The following is a 19,478-nucleotide window of genomic DNA, read 5'->3' as shown; positions in this document are numbered from 1 at the left end:
GGTGGCTCAAGCCTGTAATCCCAGCACTTTGGGAGGCCGAGACGGGCGGATCACGAGGTCAGGAGATCGAGACCATCCTGGTTAACATGGTGAAACCCCGTCTCTACTAAAAAAATACAAAAAACTAGCCGGGCGAGGTGGCGGGCGCCTGTAGTCCCAGCTACTCGGGAGGCGGAGGCAGGAGAATGGCGTGAACCCGGGAGGCGAAGCTTGCAGTGAGCTGAGATCCGGCCACTGCACTCCAGCCTGGGCGGCAGAGCGAGACTCCGTCTCAAAAAAAAAAAAAAAAAAAAAAAAAAAAAAAAAAAAAAAAAAAAAAAATTAGCCGGCGTAGTGATGCATGCCTGTAATCCCAGCTACTCAGGAGGCTGAGGCAGGAGAATCGCTTGAACCCAGGAGGTGGAGGTTGCAGTCAGCTGATATCATGCCATTGCATGCCAGACTGGGTGATAAGAGCAAAACTCCGTCTCAAAAAAAAAAAAAAAAAAAGAATATTAGGGCAGTCAAAAGCAATAAACATGATGCATGTAGAGCAATCTGAACAAATTTGAAACATCTAGGATTAATTTTTAAAAGTAAAAGTGAATATAATATCTAGAACACAATGCCACTTATGTAAATTAACAACACTAAATATTTCTCAAAGATAAAAATTGCATGTATATGGGAATATACAGTAAATATTGTACAGTGGGAGCTTATGTGGAGGGGATGAGAACAGTAATGTGGATGAAAGTCAACAAGGTAAGACAATAAGAGGGGGAACTTGCAAAGACCAATAACGGCAGCCGGCCATGAGCAGCATCTTGAATCCCTGACAATCAGAGAGACAGGAGAACAGATTTTGGAGACAGACTTCTACTCAAATCCCAGTTTCATCATCTCAGTAGGAAACTGAGGTGATGAGGACATATGCAAAATGGGGATATTAATAATTCTTCCTCAAAGGGCCTTACAAGAATTAAGTGAAGTAATATCTATGAAGCACTTAGCATAGTGCCTGCCACATGCCGAGACACTAAAGTGAGCTGTCATCAGCAACAACAGCATTAGTTCATTACCATAATTATCACTGAGAACATTTCATCACCAGAATGCTTATCAAATGGTAACATATATTGTCCAGATATTGTGTTGTGATAGGCCTCAAAGAATTGCTCAAGTTACAAATGATAATTTCTAAATTTTTCTGCATTGTAAAGGAGTGAAGAATTAGAAATTCTGGGGAAAAGTCCTAGATGGAGTAAGAAGACTCACTTTGGGAAAAACTTAGAGGACAGCCTAGAATAAAGAAATATTTGGTGGGAAATTTTTCAGGTCAAATTCTGAGCACTGTATAATATGAACACTATGGATGGTTCCAGAGATTTCTAGGGAAGACTGTACAGTTCACAAAGTTTTGGTGTACTCAGGTTTCTTCTGAATCCAGTAAAGGGGCTGACATCTGTGCTCTGGGGGATGAGAAGCCAAAATAGAGCCAGCTTCTGTTGCCTAAGAGGACAGCTGACAACTGCATTGCATTCTTACCATACTGGTGGTGGCGTGGTGCAGAAGTCAGACCTCTGTGGCAGGCTGTGGATCATGTGGAAAGCCACATACTGGCCCCGAGATGAAGAATTAGCAGGTTGGAAGGGAAGCACAGGAGTGCTGGCCAGCCCAGGCACTCCTAAAGCAGGCAGGTGATCATCCCTCTTCCCAGTAATTAGTTCTTCTCTGCCTCCCCAACTCTAGGGCACATTATCAAATGTGTCCCTACTTTGTTTGAGATCTACATGACTCTATCTCTTTTATCAAAACCTGCACTCAGAACATGATCTGAAGTGATCAGCATAATTTAAATGACCAGTCACATTTTCCTAAGAGGCATTTGCATTTTTAAAAGGGGCTCCATTAAGCAAAAGATGAGGGGATTCTCAGAGTGGAACTTCAGGCATCCACAAGAGGGGAAGATACTATCTCACTGGGAGTTGACAGTATCTGATAATTGATCTCCTTCCCATCTGATTTCCAAGGGATCAAGGTGTCCCGGTTTTAAACAACCACAAGTAAGGACAGGATAGAGTCCAAGGAGACATACTATCAGGTTGGAAAATTCATTAAGTATTTACATGAAAATTCAGGTTCCTCATTGCTCAGGTATGGTCACATGGCTCAGAAAGCACAAGAAGTAGAGCCCTGAGGTCAGACCTGAGAGGCTTCTGAGGGGCTGATGCAGTGACTTCTCTGCTGCAGGTCAGGATTCCTGGAACTGGGGCATGGTTGGGGAGGGGTTGCAGGGAAGGGTGGGAGGAAGGAAGAAAGGAATAAGTGAGTGGAAGTGCTTCAGGATGAGCTCATTGGGGTGGGTAGGAAAGAAGTTTTCTAACTTATTAAGAATTTAAGAATTTATGAGAACTCAAGATTTCAGGAAGGGAGGAAGAAGAAACACATTGCATTTCTATCCTTGACTGGGGAACTAGATGATAGGGATGGGAAGGGTGGTTGGTGACTCATGCCTTTTTGTCTACTCATTGTGGGAGGATGTGAGCTCTGGGGGCAGGCAACCCAACATTGACCTCTCTAGGTCTCACGCCAATGTCTGTTATCAGGAGTGAGCAGGAAAAAGGACCTTAAGGACATGAGGCTGTGTCTTCTTCAGCTGAGCCTTGCAGGGCTGGCTGGAAGGTGGAGAAGGGATGGGATGGGAGTGGGATGTCAATGGGAGCTTGAAGATGGAAGATGGAAGGGTCATCTGCTGGAGCCTGGGATTCTATGGGGCTCTCTTGTGGTGTGGAGGGCACGAGTTCTGCAGGCCTTCCTTACAGTAGTCACGGCTGGCCTGAGCTGTGAGGTGGCTATAGAGGCGGTAGATGAGACAGTGCCTGGCACTTGGGATACCTGATATTCAGCCTGTCTTCTACTCGTTCCAGTCTGCCATCTTCAGGAACCAGCAGTGGGTGGGAGAAGCAGCAATATCTCCTAGTACTCAGTGGCATCCGCTGGCCACTTTCTTTCTCTCTGTTCCTCATCCCATACCAGCACATCTCCATCCTTCTGCAGCTGCTGCAGTCAGATCCATCATGTGGGCGCTGACAACCCTTCTGCTCCTCGGTGAGTCCGCAGTGAGGCAGCAGACGAGCTTTGGGTGGTGGAGAATAGGGTGGAGCAAGGTATGGGGAGAGGAGGGTAGGTATCCAATCCTCAGTTTCCAGGTGGTTCATTATTTCTGGAGGGGTAAAGAAGAAGGGGCTTTCTCAGAGCTTTGGAAACCAGGAGCAAAAGAAGAAAAACAGGTTTTGGGATCATTCAGCCTTTCTTGTCATCAAGAGTCTCTTTCCTCTCATCACCAACATTCTCCTTCCCCTTTCTCTTCCTTCTTTCTTGTTTTGCAGTTTCAAGCAGTGGGCAAGCTGGTGAGTCTTATACATTTCTCATCCCAATTTTCTATAACTTCCACTCCAACTCCCTAAGTTACCTGCTCAAGTAGACTCCTCACTTCTTGGCTGCTCTGGGATAGTGTCTTTTCCTACTCTCCTCAACCACTGGGACTACATTTGCTTGGAGGCATTTAGAAATGGGTGCTGGCTGATGGACTGATAGTCTGTAACCCAATGAATGTGATCTCCTGTCCTGCAGGGATGGGTTCGTACATGGGCTGGGGCCTGGGAGCTGGGGTTTCCTAAGATTTCCCAAACTCAGGTCGTTTCTTTGGGCACCTCACCTTGATTCTCTTTGCATGCTGCCCCCTCTTACCCCACCTCTCACCCCAGCTACTCTGGAGAAGCCCATATTGTCTCTACACCCACCTTGGACCACCATCTTCAAGGGGGAGCGGGTAACTTTGAAGTGCGATGGATACCACCCACTGCTCCTGGAGCTCCGGCCCATCAGCACTCTCTGGTATTTGGGCCACCTACTTCTGCCCTCTCACAAGAAGAGCATTGAGGTGCAGACACCAGGGGTGTATCGATGCCAGACACGGGGAGCACCCGTCAGTGACCCCATTCACCTCTCTGTATCCAATGGTGAGTAGTCTGAGCATGAGGGGAGGGGGAGCACTTGTCTCCTCTGGCAATACCAGCCCTCTGGTGGGAGGGGACACGAGGTCAATCCCAAGGTGCAGGAAACAAGGGCCACACTGGGGCCTATCTTAAGTCTCTGGAGCAGGTAGGGCCCTGCATGGCACTATTCGAGAGATGCAGTAAGGCATGCTTAGCCCCAAAGGTCCCCTTACCCTCCTGCCACAGTGTGAGGCACAGTGTGAACATTTCTGTTTGTTTCTGAGACCAGCTCAGAAAAGCAAAAGGTTCCGAGGACCTGGAGTGCTGGACAGAGAACTTTAGGGGGTAGGGGAGCACTGAGTAGTAAAGGAAACTCACCAAACAGGAAAGGTGAGTTTCCCTGGCAGGCCGAGCACAGATGGAGGATCTACTCTCAGTTGAACAGTGTGATGCTTCTCTGTGCCTCAGTGTCTACATCTGTAAAGAAGGGACAATAATAGTATGTACCTCTTTGCCTGCTCTGAGGATTAAAAGTGAATTATGATTTGCTAAAGAAAAAAAGCAGCAATTGAACTGAGCACTTACTCAAAGTTTTATTGCATACGAATATATGTGTACACAGGAGTCAGCTGAGAAACTCATTCTCGAGATGCTTGAAGAGTTTTAAAACAGGATAAGAAAAATAATAATAATTTGTTCATTAAGGTACAGGATTGCTGGGCATGGTGGTTCAATCCTGTAATCCCAGCATTTTGGGAGGCCAAGGTGGGCAGATCACCTGAGGTCAGGAATTCAAGACCAGCCTGGCCAACATGGTGAAACTGTGTCTCTACTAAAAATACAAAAAAAAAAAAAAAAGTTAGCTGGGCATGATAGTGGGTGCCTGCCTGTAGTCCCAGCTACTCAGGAGGCTGAGGCATGAGAATTGTTTGAACCCGGGAGGCGGAGGTTGCTGTGAGCAGAGATCATGCCGTTGCATTCCTAGCCACAATTTGTGTTCCGAATTTAAAGCACATCACTCAATGTTCAGATTAGCACTTACACACACTTCATATTCATACTCTGTGGCCTCTTGTTTGGAAATTGTTGGTGATAGCAATAATTATACTGAGTACTATAGGAGTAATTACTGTTTACAGACAGTGCATGTGGATTATGCTTATTACTTGCAGGATTCTTTCTCAATGTACAACACCTAAAATGGCATCTGCTCTGTGCTAGGGCTATGTAACTACAATGATCACAGGGTAATTATGGGGTGCTGTAGGAGATACCTAAGGCTGTCCTGGGGTGTCAAGGATGTTTTCTGGAGGAGATAAGGTCTAAGCCTAGACTTGCAGGAGAAGCAGGCCTCAACTTAAACAGGTGAAAAGAGTCTTCTTGGCTGAGGAAATAGCAGGTACAAAGGCCTTGGGCTCAATTCTCTAAACAGGGCCAATTGTCTCAACAGTTCAGTATGGCTGGAGCTTAGCCTGTTAGGAGTGGAAGGTGAAGAAAGTAGAGAGGAAATGGGGCAGAAGTGAATACTGCCATGGTGAGGGAGAGGTAAGCAGGATCCAGTCAGGAAGACCCTGACACCATCCTAAAGGGGTGATTCTTATGGTCAAAACTCTTTGAGGCTGGAGCCAAGTCTCTGGCATCTTTGCCTCCCTGGCTAAGGGAAAGACCAGCCCTCCCCCTTCCTTCCCAGTCACCTACAAATATATCTTGCACTATGAGGCTACTGGGTGCCAACCACCAGGGAAGCCCTGTCTGCTCAGGAAAGCAGTGGGAGGCCAGGCGCGGTGGCTCAGGCCTGTAATCCCAGCACTTTGGGAGGCCAAGGTGGGCGGAGCACCTGAGTTCAGAGTTCCAGACCAGCCTGGCCAACATGGCGAAAACCTGTCTCTACTAAAAAATGCAAAAATTAGCTGGGCGTGGTGGCGCGCACATGTAATTCCTAGCTACTCGGGAGGCTGAGGCAGGAGAATCGCTTGAACCCGACAGGTGGAGGTTACAGTGAGCCGAGTTTGTGCCACTGCACTCCAATCTGGGCAACAGAGCAAGACCGTGTCTCAAAAAAGAAAAGAAAAAAAAAAGAAAGCGGTGGGAGATGGCGGGGAAGGGAGGGAGAGGAGTTATGGGGAGAAAGCAGAGAGTCTGTGAGAGTGGGAGATCTCCAGGGCTGGACTTTCTGTGGAGTCAAGCGTGTCTGTGGTGTCTGTCGCAGACTGGCTGATTCTGCAAGTGCCCTATACTCCAGTGTTCGAGGGCGAGCCGCTGGTCCTGCGCTGCCGCGGCTGGTACGACAAGGTGGTCTACAAGCTTCACTACTACCACGACGGCCAGGCCGTGCGCTACTTCCACTCCAGCGCCAACTACACTGTGTTGCAGGCGCGCGCCAGCGATAGCGGGCGCTACCAGTGCTCGGGCACCATGCGCATCCCGGTGGAGAGCGCGCCCATGTTCTCCGCTAAGGTGGCTGTGACAGTGCAAGGTGGGAGAGACCAGGGGCCCCGGGAGGGAGGCAAATGAGCACTGAGAAATTTTGGGACAGGAGCTCGGCGGGAAAAGACCGGGCGGGGAGTTCAAATAGCTGCCACTTGGCGGGTTTCTCTTAGACTACGGACGCTGTCTCCTCTCCTTCGCCGCGAAGGAGCGCTTATCTGCAGCCTGCTTGGAGGCTGGTCCCTTTCCCCGACGCACACCCTGGCTTCTCACTCTGGCTCCCATAGAGAGGGCAGCTCTGGCAGGGGCAGGGGGCATCGTGGGACTGGGACGAAGGAGCGACTCCCTAGCGTCCTGCAAGGCAGGCGCAGCGTCTCCTCTCCTAGGCTGCAGAACCCGAGCTGAGTGTCAGTCGGGATGTGACATGAAGCGTGGGGCCCGGTCCCTCCTCCTTTCAAGCTTTCCCCGTCCCTCGTGGACTCGGTCCCCCTGCCCCACGTTTCAGAAGGCTCCCCTTCCCCCTCCACGTGGACACACGGCCTCCTCCCCTCACCCTCTTGGTCTGTGGGTCTGCAAGGAGCCCTCGCGGGAAGCAGGAAGGAGCTGGGTCGTGGAGCGGTGGACGAACCGGCGTCGTTGCTCCCCGCCCTCTTCGCAGAACTGTTCCGGGCGCCGGTGCTGAGGGTGACGGGTCCGCGGGAGGTCCGCGGCAAGGCGCTGGGCGGGGTGGTGCTGCGCTGCGACACGCACCTGCACCCGCAGAAGCGCGACACCCCGCTGCAGTTCGCGTTTTACAAGTACAGCCGTGCGGTGCGCCGCTTCGACTGGGGCGCCGAGTACACAGTCCCGGAGCCTGAGGTCGAGGAGCTGGAATCGTACTGGTGCGAGGCGGCTACCGCCACCCGCAGTGTCCGGAAACGCAGTCCGTGGCTGCAGCTCCCGGGGCCGGGTGAGTGCCTGCACACCTTCCCGGACGCCCACCCTGGCGAGCAGCCCTGCTTCCACCTCTCTGCACCCACGAATCCCCCCAGCCTCCCCGTCCCCGTCTCGCCCCCCCGCCCCCGCCTCCCTGTCCCGGTCCCGCCCTCCCTCCCCCAGTCTTTCCCATCTCCCACTCGCCACCCTCCTCCTCCCCCTTCTTCCGGCCTTCCCCATCCCCGCCCACCGCCCCACGCCTCTCCCCCAGCCCCGAGCCGAGAAGAACCATGAAAGCCGCGCGTGACTGGGAGTGATGCATTCACAGGTTCTCCCCTGGACCCGGCCTCCACCACCGCACCACGGGCCGCAGCCTTGGCTCCTGGAAACAAGCCACTTTTCTTCAGAAAGCCCCCGGTGTCCAGATCGGTCCCGTCGGTCACCTCCGTCCCGAGCACCACCTCCACCGGGCTGCAGTTCCCGGCAAGTGGCGCCCCGACTGCTGGGCCACCCGCCTGCGCTCCGCAGACGCCCTTGGAACAATCGGCTGGAGCCCTGAAACCCGACGTGGACCTTCTGCTCCGAGAAATGCAGCTGCTCAAAGGCATTCTGAGCCGGGTGGTCCTGGAATTAAAGGAGCCACAGGCCCTCCCGGAGCTCAGGGGTACGCCCGAGACCCCCACCTCTCACTTTGCTGTGAACCTGGGAACCCCAGAGACCACTCTTGTGGAGAGCTGAGGGGGCGGCTACCGTCCCCTCTGCAGGCTCATTCCGCCCTGGTCGCCTGCTTCCCCTCAGGCGAAGTTCTTTCAAAGCCATCTGTTTGCATCCTTGTGTTTTGCTGTGGTTTTTAAAGGAGCGCCCACTAAGTGTAGTGGCTGACAATTTCAACCTCACACAGCAGTTTGTAACCACAAGCATTCTCTTTGAATTCTCACAGAATTCAGCAAGAAGTAGACACCTGCTATTTACTACATTGTGGTTTAACTTTGGAAGTGAATTTAGTCACCCATAGCCCTTCAGATAAGCCTAGCCAGTACATATTTCAGCACAGGCAGTTTTTTTGGTATTTAAGTACATTGAGGTAACTGAGGACTTCATAATATTTTAGGGTCGAGGTGTAATTATTCATAATGAATTTATTCTGTTGATATTAAAAAGACGTTCAGTCCTATTACTGATGAGTTTACGTCTTCAAATAACTCCTGGGTTCTATTTAGTTTTGGAGAGCAAAAGTTGTTTGTGTGGGCCTCCCATTCCCTGGTTAAAAGGATCAGAGTCTTTGGGAGGCTGAGGCGGGCGGATCACCTGAGGTCAGGAGTTCGAGACCAGCCTGGCCAACATGGCGAAACCCTGTCTCTACCGAAAATATAAAAATTAGTCAGGTGTGGTGGCAGGCGCCTGTAATACCAGCTGCTCGGGAGGCTGAGGCAGGAGAATTGCTTGAACCCGGGAGGCGGAGGTTGCAGTGAGCCGAGATCGTGCCATTGCACTCCAGCCTGGGTAACAAGAGCAAAACTCTGTCTCAAAAAAACAAAAAAGAGGGAGAATTCTGTTAGAATCACCCGGGTACACCCCCTGCCCCAATGCAGCTAGACAGACTGATGGGCTGTGGTAGCAACAGGCAGACTATGCTAACCTTAGCCATATATTACATAAGTGTACCATTTGCATTGAGAAATCTTTTTGAAGAAACCTTAAGACAAATCCTCAAAATCGAGTTCTCATTCTTGGCAATTTTTTTCGTAAGAGCCTTTCCAACATGAATACACCAAGATATGCACATGCACAGATCAGTATGCCATCCTGCATGATGACTTTACTGTCACTTAGTTAAAAGAAGAAAAGTTAGAAGCCATTTCAATTGCAATTTCATGGTTATGTTCCTGGAAAGTCCCATTTTGATGGGTTTTCCCATCTGCCGACTGGAGCCATCAATCCTCTGCAGGGCTAGTGTGACTTGTCCTCAGGAAGCCTCATTCTCATCAGGTCCATACCATTCTTAAGTTTCACTGTTAAGGCTTAGAGCTGTAACAACTGTACTCTCTCATCCTTTACTTCTGCTTGATAGATGTTCAGTCACAATCCCATTTTCCATTTCTTTCCAGAATAATATCAAGAGCTTTCATCCTATTCTTCTAAATATTGTTCTTCACCATATTATTATTACAAAGCCACTAAAATTATATAGAGAGGCAGGCAGGTGCACACATAAATTACGATGCAATGTGATAAGTGCTCTATGAAACATGATAGGAATTCAGGGAAGAAAGTTGAATTTTTAAGGAAGAGCAAGAATTACCACATGGAGATGTGAGAAAGATTGAGGGTATGGCAAGTAGGCTGAGGATGCATATACACAGAGAAATGAAAGAATGTAGCATGTTTATGGAGCTGCAAATAATTGGGAGTGGTTGGAGAATTATGTATGTTTATGTGTATGCGTGTAGGTGTATTTTAGGGAGGAGGTGGCAGAGATGAATATGGGGAAGTAGGAAGAAATCAGAACACGAAAGTCTTGTTAAGAAGTGCTTTAGCCTGTTGGATACTTGGGATGGCTATCTGAAAGCATTCCTGACATGAAGGCATCAGTATGTCTAACTGGAGGAAATGCTAACTTAAAATTAGACAAGAAGAATCAAACTTATCTCAGCGGATCTTTCTTAACTCGGAGGAGGTATGTCCAGGTCCCTATAATTCAGTACTGGGGTCCCGGTCTACGAGGGCCTTTGTGGCTCTGATTTCCAGCTTTCTGATGTAGGCTCATCTCACTTTTCAGAACTCTCTTCCAAGGCAACTTTTCCTAGTTAACTGCACTCTATTTCGGTAACCAGGCTCTTTTCCCCTTCTGATTTTGTTTCCCTGAGATTTCTGCCTCTTTTATTTTTTTGAGACGGAGTCTCCCGTCTCGCTGTGTCGCCCAGGCTGGAGCTGTCTCTGCTCACTACAACCTCTGCCTCCCAGGTTCAAGCGATTCTTCCGCCTCAGCCTCCATAGCAACCGGGATTATAGGCACCCGCCATCATGCCCGGCTAGTTGTTTGATTTTTGTAGAGAGGGAGTGTTGCGGGAAGTCAGGGACCCCGAACGGGAGGGACTGGCTGAAGCCGCGGCAGAAGAACACAAATTGTGAAAATTTCATGGACATTTATTAGTTCCCCAAATTAATACTTTTATAATTTCTTACACCTGTCTTTACTGTAATCTCTGAACATAAATTGTGAAGATTTCATGGACACTTATCACTTCCCCAGTGAATATCCTTGTGATTTCCTATGCCTGTCTTTACTTTAATCCCTTAATCCCGTCATCTTCCTTGTAAACTGGGGAGGGTGAATGTCGCCTCAGGACCCTGTGATCGTGTCAACTACACAAATTGTTTGTAGAGCATGTGTGTTTGAACAACATGAAATCTGGGCATCTTAAAAAAAGAACAGGGTAACAGCGATGTTCAGGGAACAGGAGAGGTAACTTTGAACTGGCCGCCGGTGAGCCGGGTGGAACAGAGCTATATTCCTCCTCTTTCATAAGCAAATAGGAGAAATATCGCTGAATTCTTTTTCTCAGCAAGGAATATCACTGAGAAAGAGAATGAGCCCTGAAGGTAGGCCTATAGACGGCCCCTTTTAAGGCGTCCTGTCTTTTACGGTCGAAGCTGAAGGGATGAAATAAGCCCAGGTCTCCTATAGTGCTCCCAGGCTTACTAGGATGGGAAAATTCCCACCTAATAAATTGTGCTCAGACAGGTTACCTGCTGTCAAACCCTGTTTCCTGATAAGATGTTATCAATGACAATGTGTGCCCGAAACTTCATTAGCAATTTTAATTTCTCCTCCTCCGGTGGTCCTGTGATCTCGCCCTGCCTCCCTTTGCTTTGTGATATTTTATTACCTTGTGAAGTATGTGATCTCTGTGACCCACACCCTATTCGAGCACTCCCTCCCTTTTTAAAAATCGCTAATAAAAACTTACTGGTTTTACGGCTTGGGGAACGTCGGGGATCCTGCCCACATGTGATATTTCCCCCAGACACCCAGCTTTAAATTTCTCTCTCTTGTGCTCTTTCCCTTTATTTCTCAACCCAGCCGAGACACTTAGGAAATAAAGAAGAACCCATGTTAAACATCGGGAGTGGGTTCTCCTGATAAGGGGGTTTCACCATGTTGGCCAGGCTGGTCTTGAACTCCTGACTTCGGGTGATCCGCCCTGAAGTGTTCTAAAGTGCATCCTCAGCCTTCTAAAGTGCTGGGATTACCGACGTGAGCCACCGCGCCAGGCCGGTTTCTGCCATCTTGATCTAGACAGGAAGTGACTAACATTAGTGGCAAGAGGCTTAGTAATCAAAGAATCTCAGGTCATTTAAAAAATCAGTTGATCATTTTTGAAGAGTACAAAAAAGAGAAATAGTTACTCAAAGGGGAGCTAGGGCGGCAGTAAGTCTTTCATTCATACGTTTTTGGCAACATCAACATCCTTGTTCTTGTTTTGCCATCTACTTCCATTTAGAACTAGGATGTGGGGGGATGGGGAAGAACAAGAACTTTTTGGTGAGAATGAAAATCATTCATGACTCAACTTTCCTGTGTGGGGGAGAGGAATTGACTTTTACGACCTGTAGACGCCACTGTCTTCTTCGTGCACCCCAGCTTTTAAAGAGGAGGGCAGGATCAAGATGATTTTCTAAGATATCTGTTATTGATCTCCCAGGAAGACCTGCATTAAGGAAATACAGCTTCATCTTCATCCCTTCTGTTTGAGGTTCCAGCAAGCATTTAGGGAAACCGGAAGGCTAGCTAGCCCAGGTTGTCCAAGGGGACTCTCAGAGCTCATTCCCAAACAGCAGGGATGGCAGAAAAATGCTGGAGAAACCTAGGGAGGAATCTGCTTCTCTCTGATCCTCTCATCAGTTCTATGTCTCAGACTTAGGCTGCAAATCCTAATCCTGCTGCTGTCCATACCAGATGCCAGACAAGGAACCCAAATGTCCTCTATCAGAGAGCAGAAAAAATCCTGTCGAATTCCCTTTGGATTTCAGCCTTACTCTTTCATTCTCTCCTCCCTGAGTCCCAGTTTTTACTTGACCTTACATCATGGAAGGGGGATCTCTTTTGGTTTGTAAACCAAAATTAAAATTCTAAGCCCCCCATAGACCAAATGGACCCCCCTCACAGCCAAGAAGATTTCAAAGAAACCTGAAAAACTAGTTTAGGCCATGAAGGGAAGTGGATATTGGACATGCCTTATTATTCCCTTTCGCTTTTGGAGTTTAGCAAAACTGACCAGCATAACATTAAAATAGAGATCCTAAGACTGACAGAACTGACTCTGTAGTAATAAGATACCAACTCCAACCTGACTCTGAAAATCAAAGTATTTTACCCCAAACTATATTTATTTGACATATTTTGAAATGGCCCTACAACTTTGTCTCTTGTGAGGGAAATTTACATTCTGTAGAGAATCCTCCTCCCTCGCCAGGTCTTTTCCCATTCCAGAAGAGATGTAACTAAGAGTCTGACATCTTTTAAGGTCAGATAAGAGACATTCACCATCTATTCTCTCTGAAGCCTGGAGGTTTCATCTACATGAGAATAACCTTGGCTTCCGTTACAACCACTCCCTTCCCTTAACTCAAGCTGACTTCAATTCTTCAGGCATAGCTTAACCCTTTCAACCAATTGCCAGTCAGGAAATCTTTTAATCCACCAATTACCTAGAAGTCACCCCCTCAACCCAACTTTGAGATGTTTTGCCTTTCCAGGCCAAGCCAATGTATACCTTACATGTATTGATTTATGTCTTTGTCTGTAACTTCTGTCTCCCTAAAATGTATAATATCAAGGTGTAGCCCAACCACATTAGGCACATGTTCTGAGGAACCCCTGAGGCTGTATCATGGGCTATGGTACTTAACCTTGGCAAAATAAACCTATGAATTGATTGAGACCTGTCTCAGATGCTTTTTGGTTTATAGGTTTCACACTCATGGCTTTTTTCCTAAGAGAGTGAATTAAATCGTCCAGGTTGAAGTCCAAACTTCCTATCACAGCATATTGAGCCCATTCATCATATATTATGGCCACACTAACCACCTGCTCTTTCCCCAACACACCACCACCTTTCATGACTTTATTTTTGTATATATTTTTCCTTCGACCTTTATAGGAGGGCTGCACAGGCCTTCTGAGCCCAAGATTCCTCACTTGCAAAGTGAGGGAAATACTAGTAACCTCACAGGGAGAGACAGACAAACAGATCCTTTCATCATGAGAGGTTTTAAAACAGTTGGTAATAAGAAGCACGGAGGAGAGATACTAAGCCCAATGTGGGGGAATCAACTTCCTGCCAGTCCCCACTGATAGGCTATTTGTTTTGAAACTTGTGCTGTTTTAAATTATGTTGCAATGAATGTCTTTACATCTGTATCTTTATGCACATATCTGAATATGTCTGTAGGATAAACTCCTGGAAGTAGAATTGCTGCATTGAAGGATATGTGTCTTTTTAGAATTTTAATAGATAGTTGCAAATTATTTCTCAAAGAGAATGTACCAACTTGTGCTTCTACTAATTATTAAGGTGAAAGCTTGTTTCTCTTACCTTGGTCAAGAGAGCACATCATTGTACTTTTACTTTTAATTAAACCCATGAAAACTCTTTATCCAGTGTTGAGTGTCCCTAGTCAGATCCTGATAGATTTACTATCCTGTGCCATACAGCAGTCCAGTGGTACAGTTCCCCAAGGGTCAGTGCACTTATTTGTAATACTAATCCATCCAGCTCCTGAATTCCTGGCTAGCTGTTCTGTAGTTAGCTCAAAGAACTGCACTTCTGACTATACTTCCTTATTAAATACCCATTTTCTGTCCATTAGAGCTCTTATTCCAAGCTAGATCATTCTAGTCCTTCGTGAGATTTTCAGTATGTACTATAGTTAGCCCATATTGGTTTAGTTTGTTCCCCAGTCACTCTACCTGTAAAGATAATTGGTTTCAATGTTTGACATTCTACTTATAATAAGAATCCTCATATAAATGTACATGCCTGATAGAGTTGAGACTAAATAATTGGTACAACACACTACTGTCTTTTTCAGTTCAAAGGCATCAGTTTCATTGCAGTGTAGGAGATGACCATTCTCTCCTCTCTTAACAGTAAATATACCCTAGTGTATCATGTTAAGTTGTAATAGCCAAGCTAATTAGCTTTGGACTTAGAGAGATGTACAAAGTTAAGAGTCTTGACTCAGGAGTCAATAGACTTGGGTTCGAATGTTGCTTTTACTACTTAACAGCTGTGTAGCTTTGGGCAAGATACATTGTCTCTGAAATTCTGTCTACTCTTTTGTAAAACAGAATGATAATAGTACAGGCCTATAGAATTGCTAGAAGGATTAAATGAGATTTGTAAGTAGTACAACTAATACATAAGAAGCAGTAAATTGTTATTATGACTGTAATTCACTGAATCTAAAATGATATTAATTATAGGGTGCACCATTAAAGAAAACACTAAGAAAAGGGAAAGCATGGCCAAATAACTACACGATGTCTTTTTGACTTAATAAAAGTAGAAAGCATAAATAATGAAGAAACAGGGAAACATATGTGAAATAAATTGGGTAAGATACCTCTCAAATGTTTTTACATTCAGAATCTGACTTTTCTGAATCACTTTTCAACTCAGATTTATCAGTGCCCATGTTTCCTCACTCCTGTGACATCTTCTTTTCTATGAAAAGCACGGGAAGTGCAGCATTTCTTAAAATAAGTCATAAAAAAGTAACAGTCATTATTGCCAGACTTTTAAGCTATTTTTATAATTATCTGGAGCTAACTTGCTTTTGACTTCTGCTTCAGGAATGTTGCTACACAAGTCTGATTCACCACCGGCCCCATTTTCCCCATAACTAACAGTTGCTTCACTATTGTCTCTAGAAATTTTCTCCAAGCTGCTTTCACCTTTTTGTAAATTTTGATGCTGGCACTTTAATGTTCATATTTATATAAGCAATGAAAACCATAACAAGACAGCAATTATTGGATACACCATGATTTCAGAGATGTTAAAATATTGTTTTAAAAAGTTTTAGAATTAAAAAAAAAAAAATCCTGAGCTCTAGGCAAACAAACTTCAAAATGTCTAGAAAAAAAAGTTACATATAGTCACATGTGACCAGAGACTAAAGGTGGACATCTTTCAGGGTGAATTGGAGGTCCTCAAAAATCTGAAAGGGAAAGTAAAAACTGTTTAGTTTAACCAAAAAACCATTTATTGGCCGGGCACAGTGGCTCACGCCTGTAATCCCAACACTTTGGGAGGCCGAGGCTAGCGGATCACGAGATCAGGAGATCGAGACCATCCTGGCTAACCCGGTGAAACCCCGTCTCTACCAAAAACACAAAAAATTAGCCGGGCTTTGTGGCGGGCGCCTGTAGTCCCAGCTACTCGGCAGGAGAATGGAGTGAACCCGGGAGGCGGAGGTTGCAGTGAGTCGAGATCGCACCACTGCACTCCAGCCTGGGCGACAGATATAGCCTCCGTTTCAAAAAAAAAAAAAAAAAAACTAAAACTAAAACAAAACAAAACAAAAAAAACACCATTTATTGAGACGCTTCAGGGTGGGCATGGCGGCTCATGCCTGTTATCCCAGTACTTTGGGAGGCCGAGGCGGGCAGATCACCTGAAGTTAGAAGTTTGAGACCAGCCTGACCAACATGGTGAAACCCACTCTCTACCAAAAAATACAAAATTGGCGGGGCATGGTGGCATGTGCCTGTAATCCCAGCTATTTGGGAGGCTGAGGCAGGAGAATTCCTTGAACCTGGGAGGCGGAGGTTGCAATGAGCCGAGATCTCCCCCATTGTATTCCAGCCTGGGCAACAAGAATGAAACTCCGTCTCAAAAAAAAAAAAAAAAAAAAAAAAAAAAAGCTTCTAAACTTTTCCTGCCATGTGGCCACACAGCTGTACTTGAGTTTTTGTGAGAATGTGGCCTTCATTACTTCCCAAGGACAGCCCACTCTATCTTTGGACAGCTCTAGAAATTAGAAAGTTCTTCCTTACCATAATGAGCAAAATGATTTTGTTGTAACTTCTACTCACACTGTACCCCTTACATTACACAGAACAAATCTAATTTCTGGTCCTCTTGACAGACCTTCAGATAACTAAAGACACTGCTTAGCTCATGCCTGTGTTTTCTTAAAGGTATACTTTTTCATTAAAAAAAAGTTTTTTTCCTCAGAGTTTTTAACTTTTTCAAATTTGGAATTCCTTCTCCATCCTGGCCTTTAAATTTCTTTCTTTCTTTTTTTTTTTTTTTTTGGCTATTAACTTATTTTTATTTTATTTTATTTTTATTATACTTTAAGTTCTGGGATACATGTGCAGAACGTGCAGGTTTGTTACATAGGTACACATGTGCCATGGTGGTTTGCTGCACCCATCAACCTGTCATCTACATTAGGTATTTCTCCTAACGTTCTCCCTCACCTTGTCCCCCACCCCCTGACAGGCCCCGATGTATGATGTTCCCCTCCCTGTGTCCATGTGTTCTCATTGTTCAACTCTCACTTATGAGTGAGAACACGTGATGTTTGGTTTTCTGTTCTTGTGTTAGTTTCCTGAGAATGATGGCTTCTAGTTTCATCCATGTCCCTCACATCTGCTTTTTTTTTTTTTTAATCCCATGTCTCCAGTTTTAAAATTTGGGACCCATGACTTATTTACCATGTTCCTCAGATGGATGTGTCCAGGGAGAATAAGACAGGAAAGCAGGGTTTTATTTTTATTTTGTACAATTAAACAATTGTACTTGTGACAGGATGTCAAAAACGATATTTCAAGATACAGTGGACATGAAATTCTGAAGCTGGATCATCACATGCAGAATTTACAAAGGAAATGGTCGAGGATCTGTTCCTTGACTTTTGGACACTGAAATCATGTCAAGGGATAAAAAGGGGCCAGGATATGGAGAGGAGAGAGGATCTGTGAAACAATTTATTTGCCATATTTCCCCTTCAAGCCTAACGAGAGAGATACCCATGGAATCACCCAGGTAGGTCTGAAATGTGTTCTCTGCAGTAGGGAGATACAGGGAACTGGGACTGACTTAGGCTTGAGAAAGCTAAAGTGAGCTATGGTGGTAGGATAGAAGAGCCTGTCTGAGGATTAGCCAGCCCTACAAAAGATCCAGAAGCCACACCTATATGTATTTCTGTGGCCTATTAAAAACATGGTGCTTGCTGGGCACAGTAGTGCATGCCTGTAGTCCCATCTCCTCATGGGGCTGCAGCAGGAGGATTGCTTGAGCCCAGGAGTTCTGGGCTCTAGTACACTATGCCCTTTGGGTATTCATACGAAGTTCGGCATCAGTGTGGTGATCTCCTGTGAGCAGGGGACCACCAGATTGCCTAAGGAGAGGTAAATGGCCCAGATGAGAAATGGAGCAGGTCAAAACTCTGTGCTAAAATGAGATAACACCTGAGAATACCCACTGCATTCCAACCTGGGCAACACAGAAAGACACTATGTCTTTATAAAAAGAAAGAAACAATAACAATAAAATTAAGAAGAAAGATACCTGGTATGGGGTTGCCTTAGTTCCTGTACTATAAAGTTACCAGGAGGGGTAGACAAAGGCACCAAAAAGCTGGAGTTGCATCTATATTCCTAGGGGCAGAGGAAAGAGGTGCAACAGAACACCTGGAGGAGACATGCGTCTGCCTTGAGCACAATACCATAAGGAAACAAATCCCAGAAATAAACATCCAAAAAAGTCTACAAAAATGCTCGTGGCAGAACGAGTTAGCTTTAGCCACCTGCCAAATTCAGAGAGTAGGAGGCAGCTCAGCCAAATAACTTTCTGTTCCCTTACCTATCCTCCCTTTCTTCCCTCTGCTCTCCTACTTTGGCCTAGGTGAGAAGCAAAGGAAACAGATGCTACTGAGAGGAGGAGGGGATGTGGAGAGAGAGAGGCAGGGGGAGAGAGAGAGAGAGAGAAAGAGAGAGAGAGAGAGAGAAACATTAATCAAGTCCCTTCCCCAAGTCAATACCTTAACTGAATAAGTAAGAAGACAGACTTACCTTTGGATAAAGACTGGAGGGCTGATTAACACCTAGAACACCAGGGCTCTGGGTGATTCATGTGTACGTTAAAGTTTGCAAATATCCACGGCAAGTGCAGATTGTGATTCAGCGGTCTGGGGTGGGGCCTGAGAGTCTGCATTTCTGAGAAGCTTTCAACTGATGCCAATGTTGAAGGTTCTTGGGCCACACTTTGAGTAACAGAGTACTGTGAGCCAGGGAAGATTACCCACACTGAATAAATTTTAAATTGATTTTGAAAGATAAAAGAACTACATTTTGATCAGGTAATGAATTGTGCTTTCAACATACAATTACCCACTTTATTTAATTTTTCAAACATTATTATGAATATAGTCTATTTGAAAACTGCATACTGTATTAAGAAAAAATGTTAAGTCTATTTTTCTTGCCATCCTCCCACCCACTCCCTTAGTGGGTTATAGATGTAATCACTATTTAACAATTTGATGTGCACTCTTCTAGGCCTTTTATTTCAAAGAAGACCTTTTTTTTTTTTTTTTTTTTTTGAAACGGAGTCTCACTCTGTTGCCCAGTCTGGAGCGCAATGGCTGGATCTCAGCTCACTGCAAGCTCCGCCTCCCGGGTTTACGCCATTCTTCTGCCTCAGCCTCCGAGTAGCTGGGACTACAGGCGCCTGCCACCTCGCCCGGCTAGGTTTTTGTATTTTTTTGTAGAGACGGGGTTTCACCGGGTTAGCCAAGATGGTCTCGATCTCCTGACCTGGTGATCCACCCATCTCGGCCTCCCAAAGTGCTGCAAAAAAGAGCTTTTTAAGTATATTGTTGTATTGATCAGGATTCAATTTCAGAGAACAGAATTAACTCTAGCTGGATTAAGTATGAAGGAATTTATTACACAGTACTTAATAGCTTATGAAATGGTTGGGAGAGATGAAGAAACAGACTGTAGTTTGTGTTTTCAGCAAAGTTTCCCAGTATCAGTTCAACAAGAGAGTTGCTGCCTTTTCCAAGATCAGAAATTTGCCAGCCTCGGGTCACACAGCCATTGCCATGATTGAGAAACAGCCACGATAGAAAAGATGC

At 45.8% G+C, this 19,478-nt stretch overlaps 1 protein-coding gene and 2 long non-coding RNA genes across 5 annotated transcripts; 1 reads left to right on the top strand and 2 right to left on the bottom strand.

The window, feature by feature from the left end:
* Positions 1-2,079: 2,079 nt before the first annotated feature.
* Positions 2,080-2,986, bottom strand: LOC140709443 (uncharacterized). Its single transcript, XR_012089902.1, has 2 exons — positions 2,878-2,986; positions 2,080-2,248 (listed from the first exon to the last, which is right to left on the bottom strand). It is a non-coding gene; the product is annotated as an uncharacterized lncRNA (long non-coding RNA).
* FCRLB (Fc receptor like B) lies at positions 2,247-8,541 on the top strand. 3 transcript variants are annotated; one of them, XM_073008193.1, is made up of 7 exons: positions 2,247-2,664; positions 3,019-3,090; positions 3,372-3,392; positions 3,750-4,004; positions 6,190-6,456; positions 7,066-7,356; positions 7,651-8,541. In XM_073008193.1, the coding sequence occupies exons 2-7, from the start codon at positions 3,060-3,062 to the stop codon at positions 8,058-8,060; spliced, it is 1,275 nt and encodes a 424-aa protein (XP_072864294.1). In that variant the 5' UTR covers positions 2,247-2,664; positions 3,019-3,059; the 3' UTR covers positions 8,061-8,541. The 3 variants fall into 3 exon arrangements, with proteins under 3 accessions (XP_072864294.1, XP_007974568.1, XP_007974569.1); XM_007976377.3 differs by having other exon boundaries at positions 2,247-3,090; XM_007976378.3 differs by having other exon boundaries at positions 2,247-3,090; positions 7,211-7,356; positions 7,651-7,989.
* On the bottom strand, positions 3,080-7,128 carry LOC103223668 (uncharacterized). The gene is made up of 3 exons (XR_493871.3): positions 6,961-7,128; positions 4,359-4,457; positions 3,080-3,205 (listed from the first exon to the last, which is right to left on the bottom strand). It is a non-coding gene; the product is annotated as an uncharacterized lncRNA (long non-coding RNA).
* Positions 8,542-19,478: the final 10,937 nt, after the last annotated feature.

The sequence above is a fragment of the Chlorocebus sabaeus genome, chromosome 20 (genome assembly GCF_047675955.1).
Source record: "Chlorocebus sabaeus isolate Y175 chromosome 20, mChlSab1.0.hap1, whole genome shotgun sequence".
Classification (NCBI taxonomy): domain Eukaryota; kingdom Metazoa; phylum Chordata; class Mammalia; order Primates; family Cercopithecidae; genus Chlorocebus; species Chlorocebus sabaeus.
Note: the sequence above shows the minus strand (reverse complement) of the source record. Positions and strands in the feature narration are given on the sequence as shown.

What these genes read in the sequence shown, in the direction of transcription:
- FCRLB (XM_007976377.3), top strand. Translation starts at nt 2,850, where the DNA reads ATGAGACAGTGCCTGGCACTTGGGATACCTGATATTCAGCCTGTCTTC. An exon ending in GACAACCCTTCTGCTCCTCG is followed by an intron (nt 3,091 to 3,371) that starts GTGAGTCCGCAG and finishes CTTGTTTTGCAG; the next exon opens with TTTCAAGCAGTGGGCAAGCT. An exon ending in TTCAAGCAGTGGGCAAGCTG is followed by an intron (nt 3,393 to 3,749) that starts GTGAGTCTTATA and finishes CTCTCACCCCAG; the next exon opens with CTACTCTGGAGAAGCCCATA.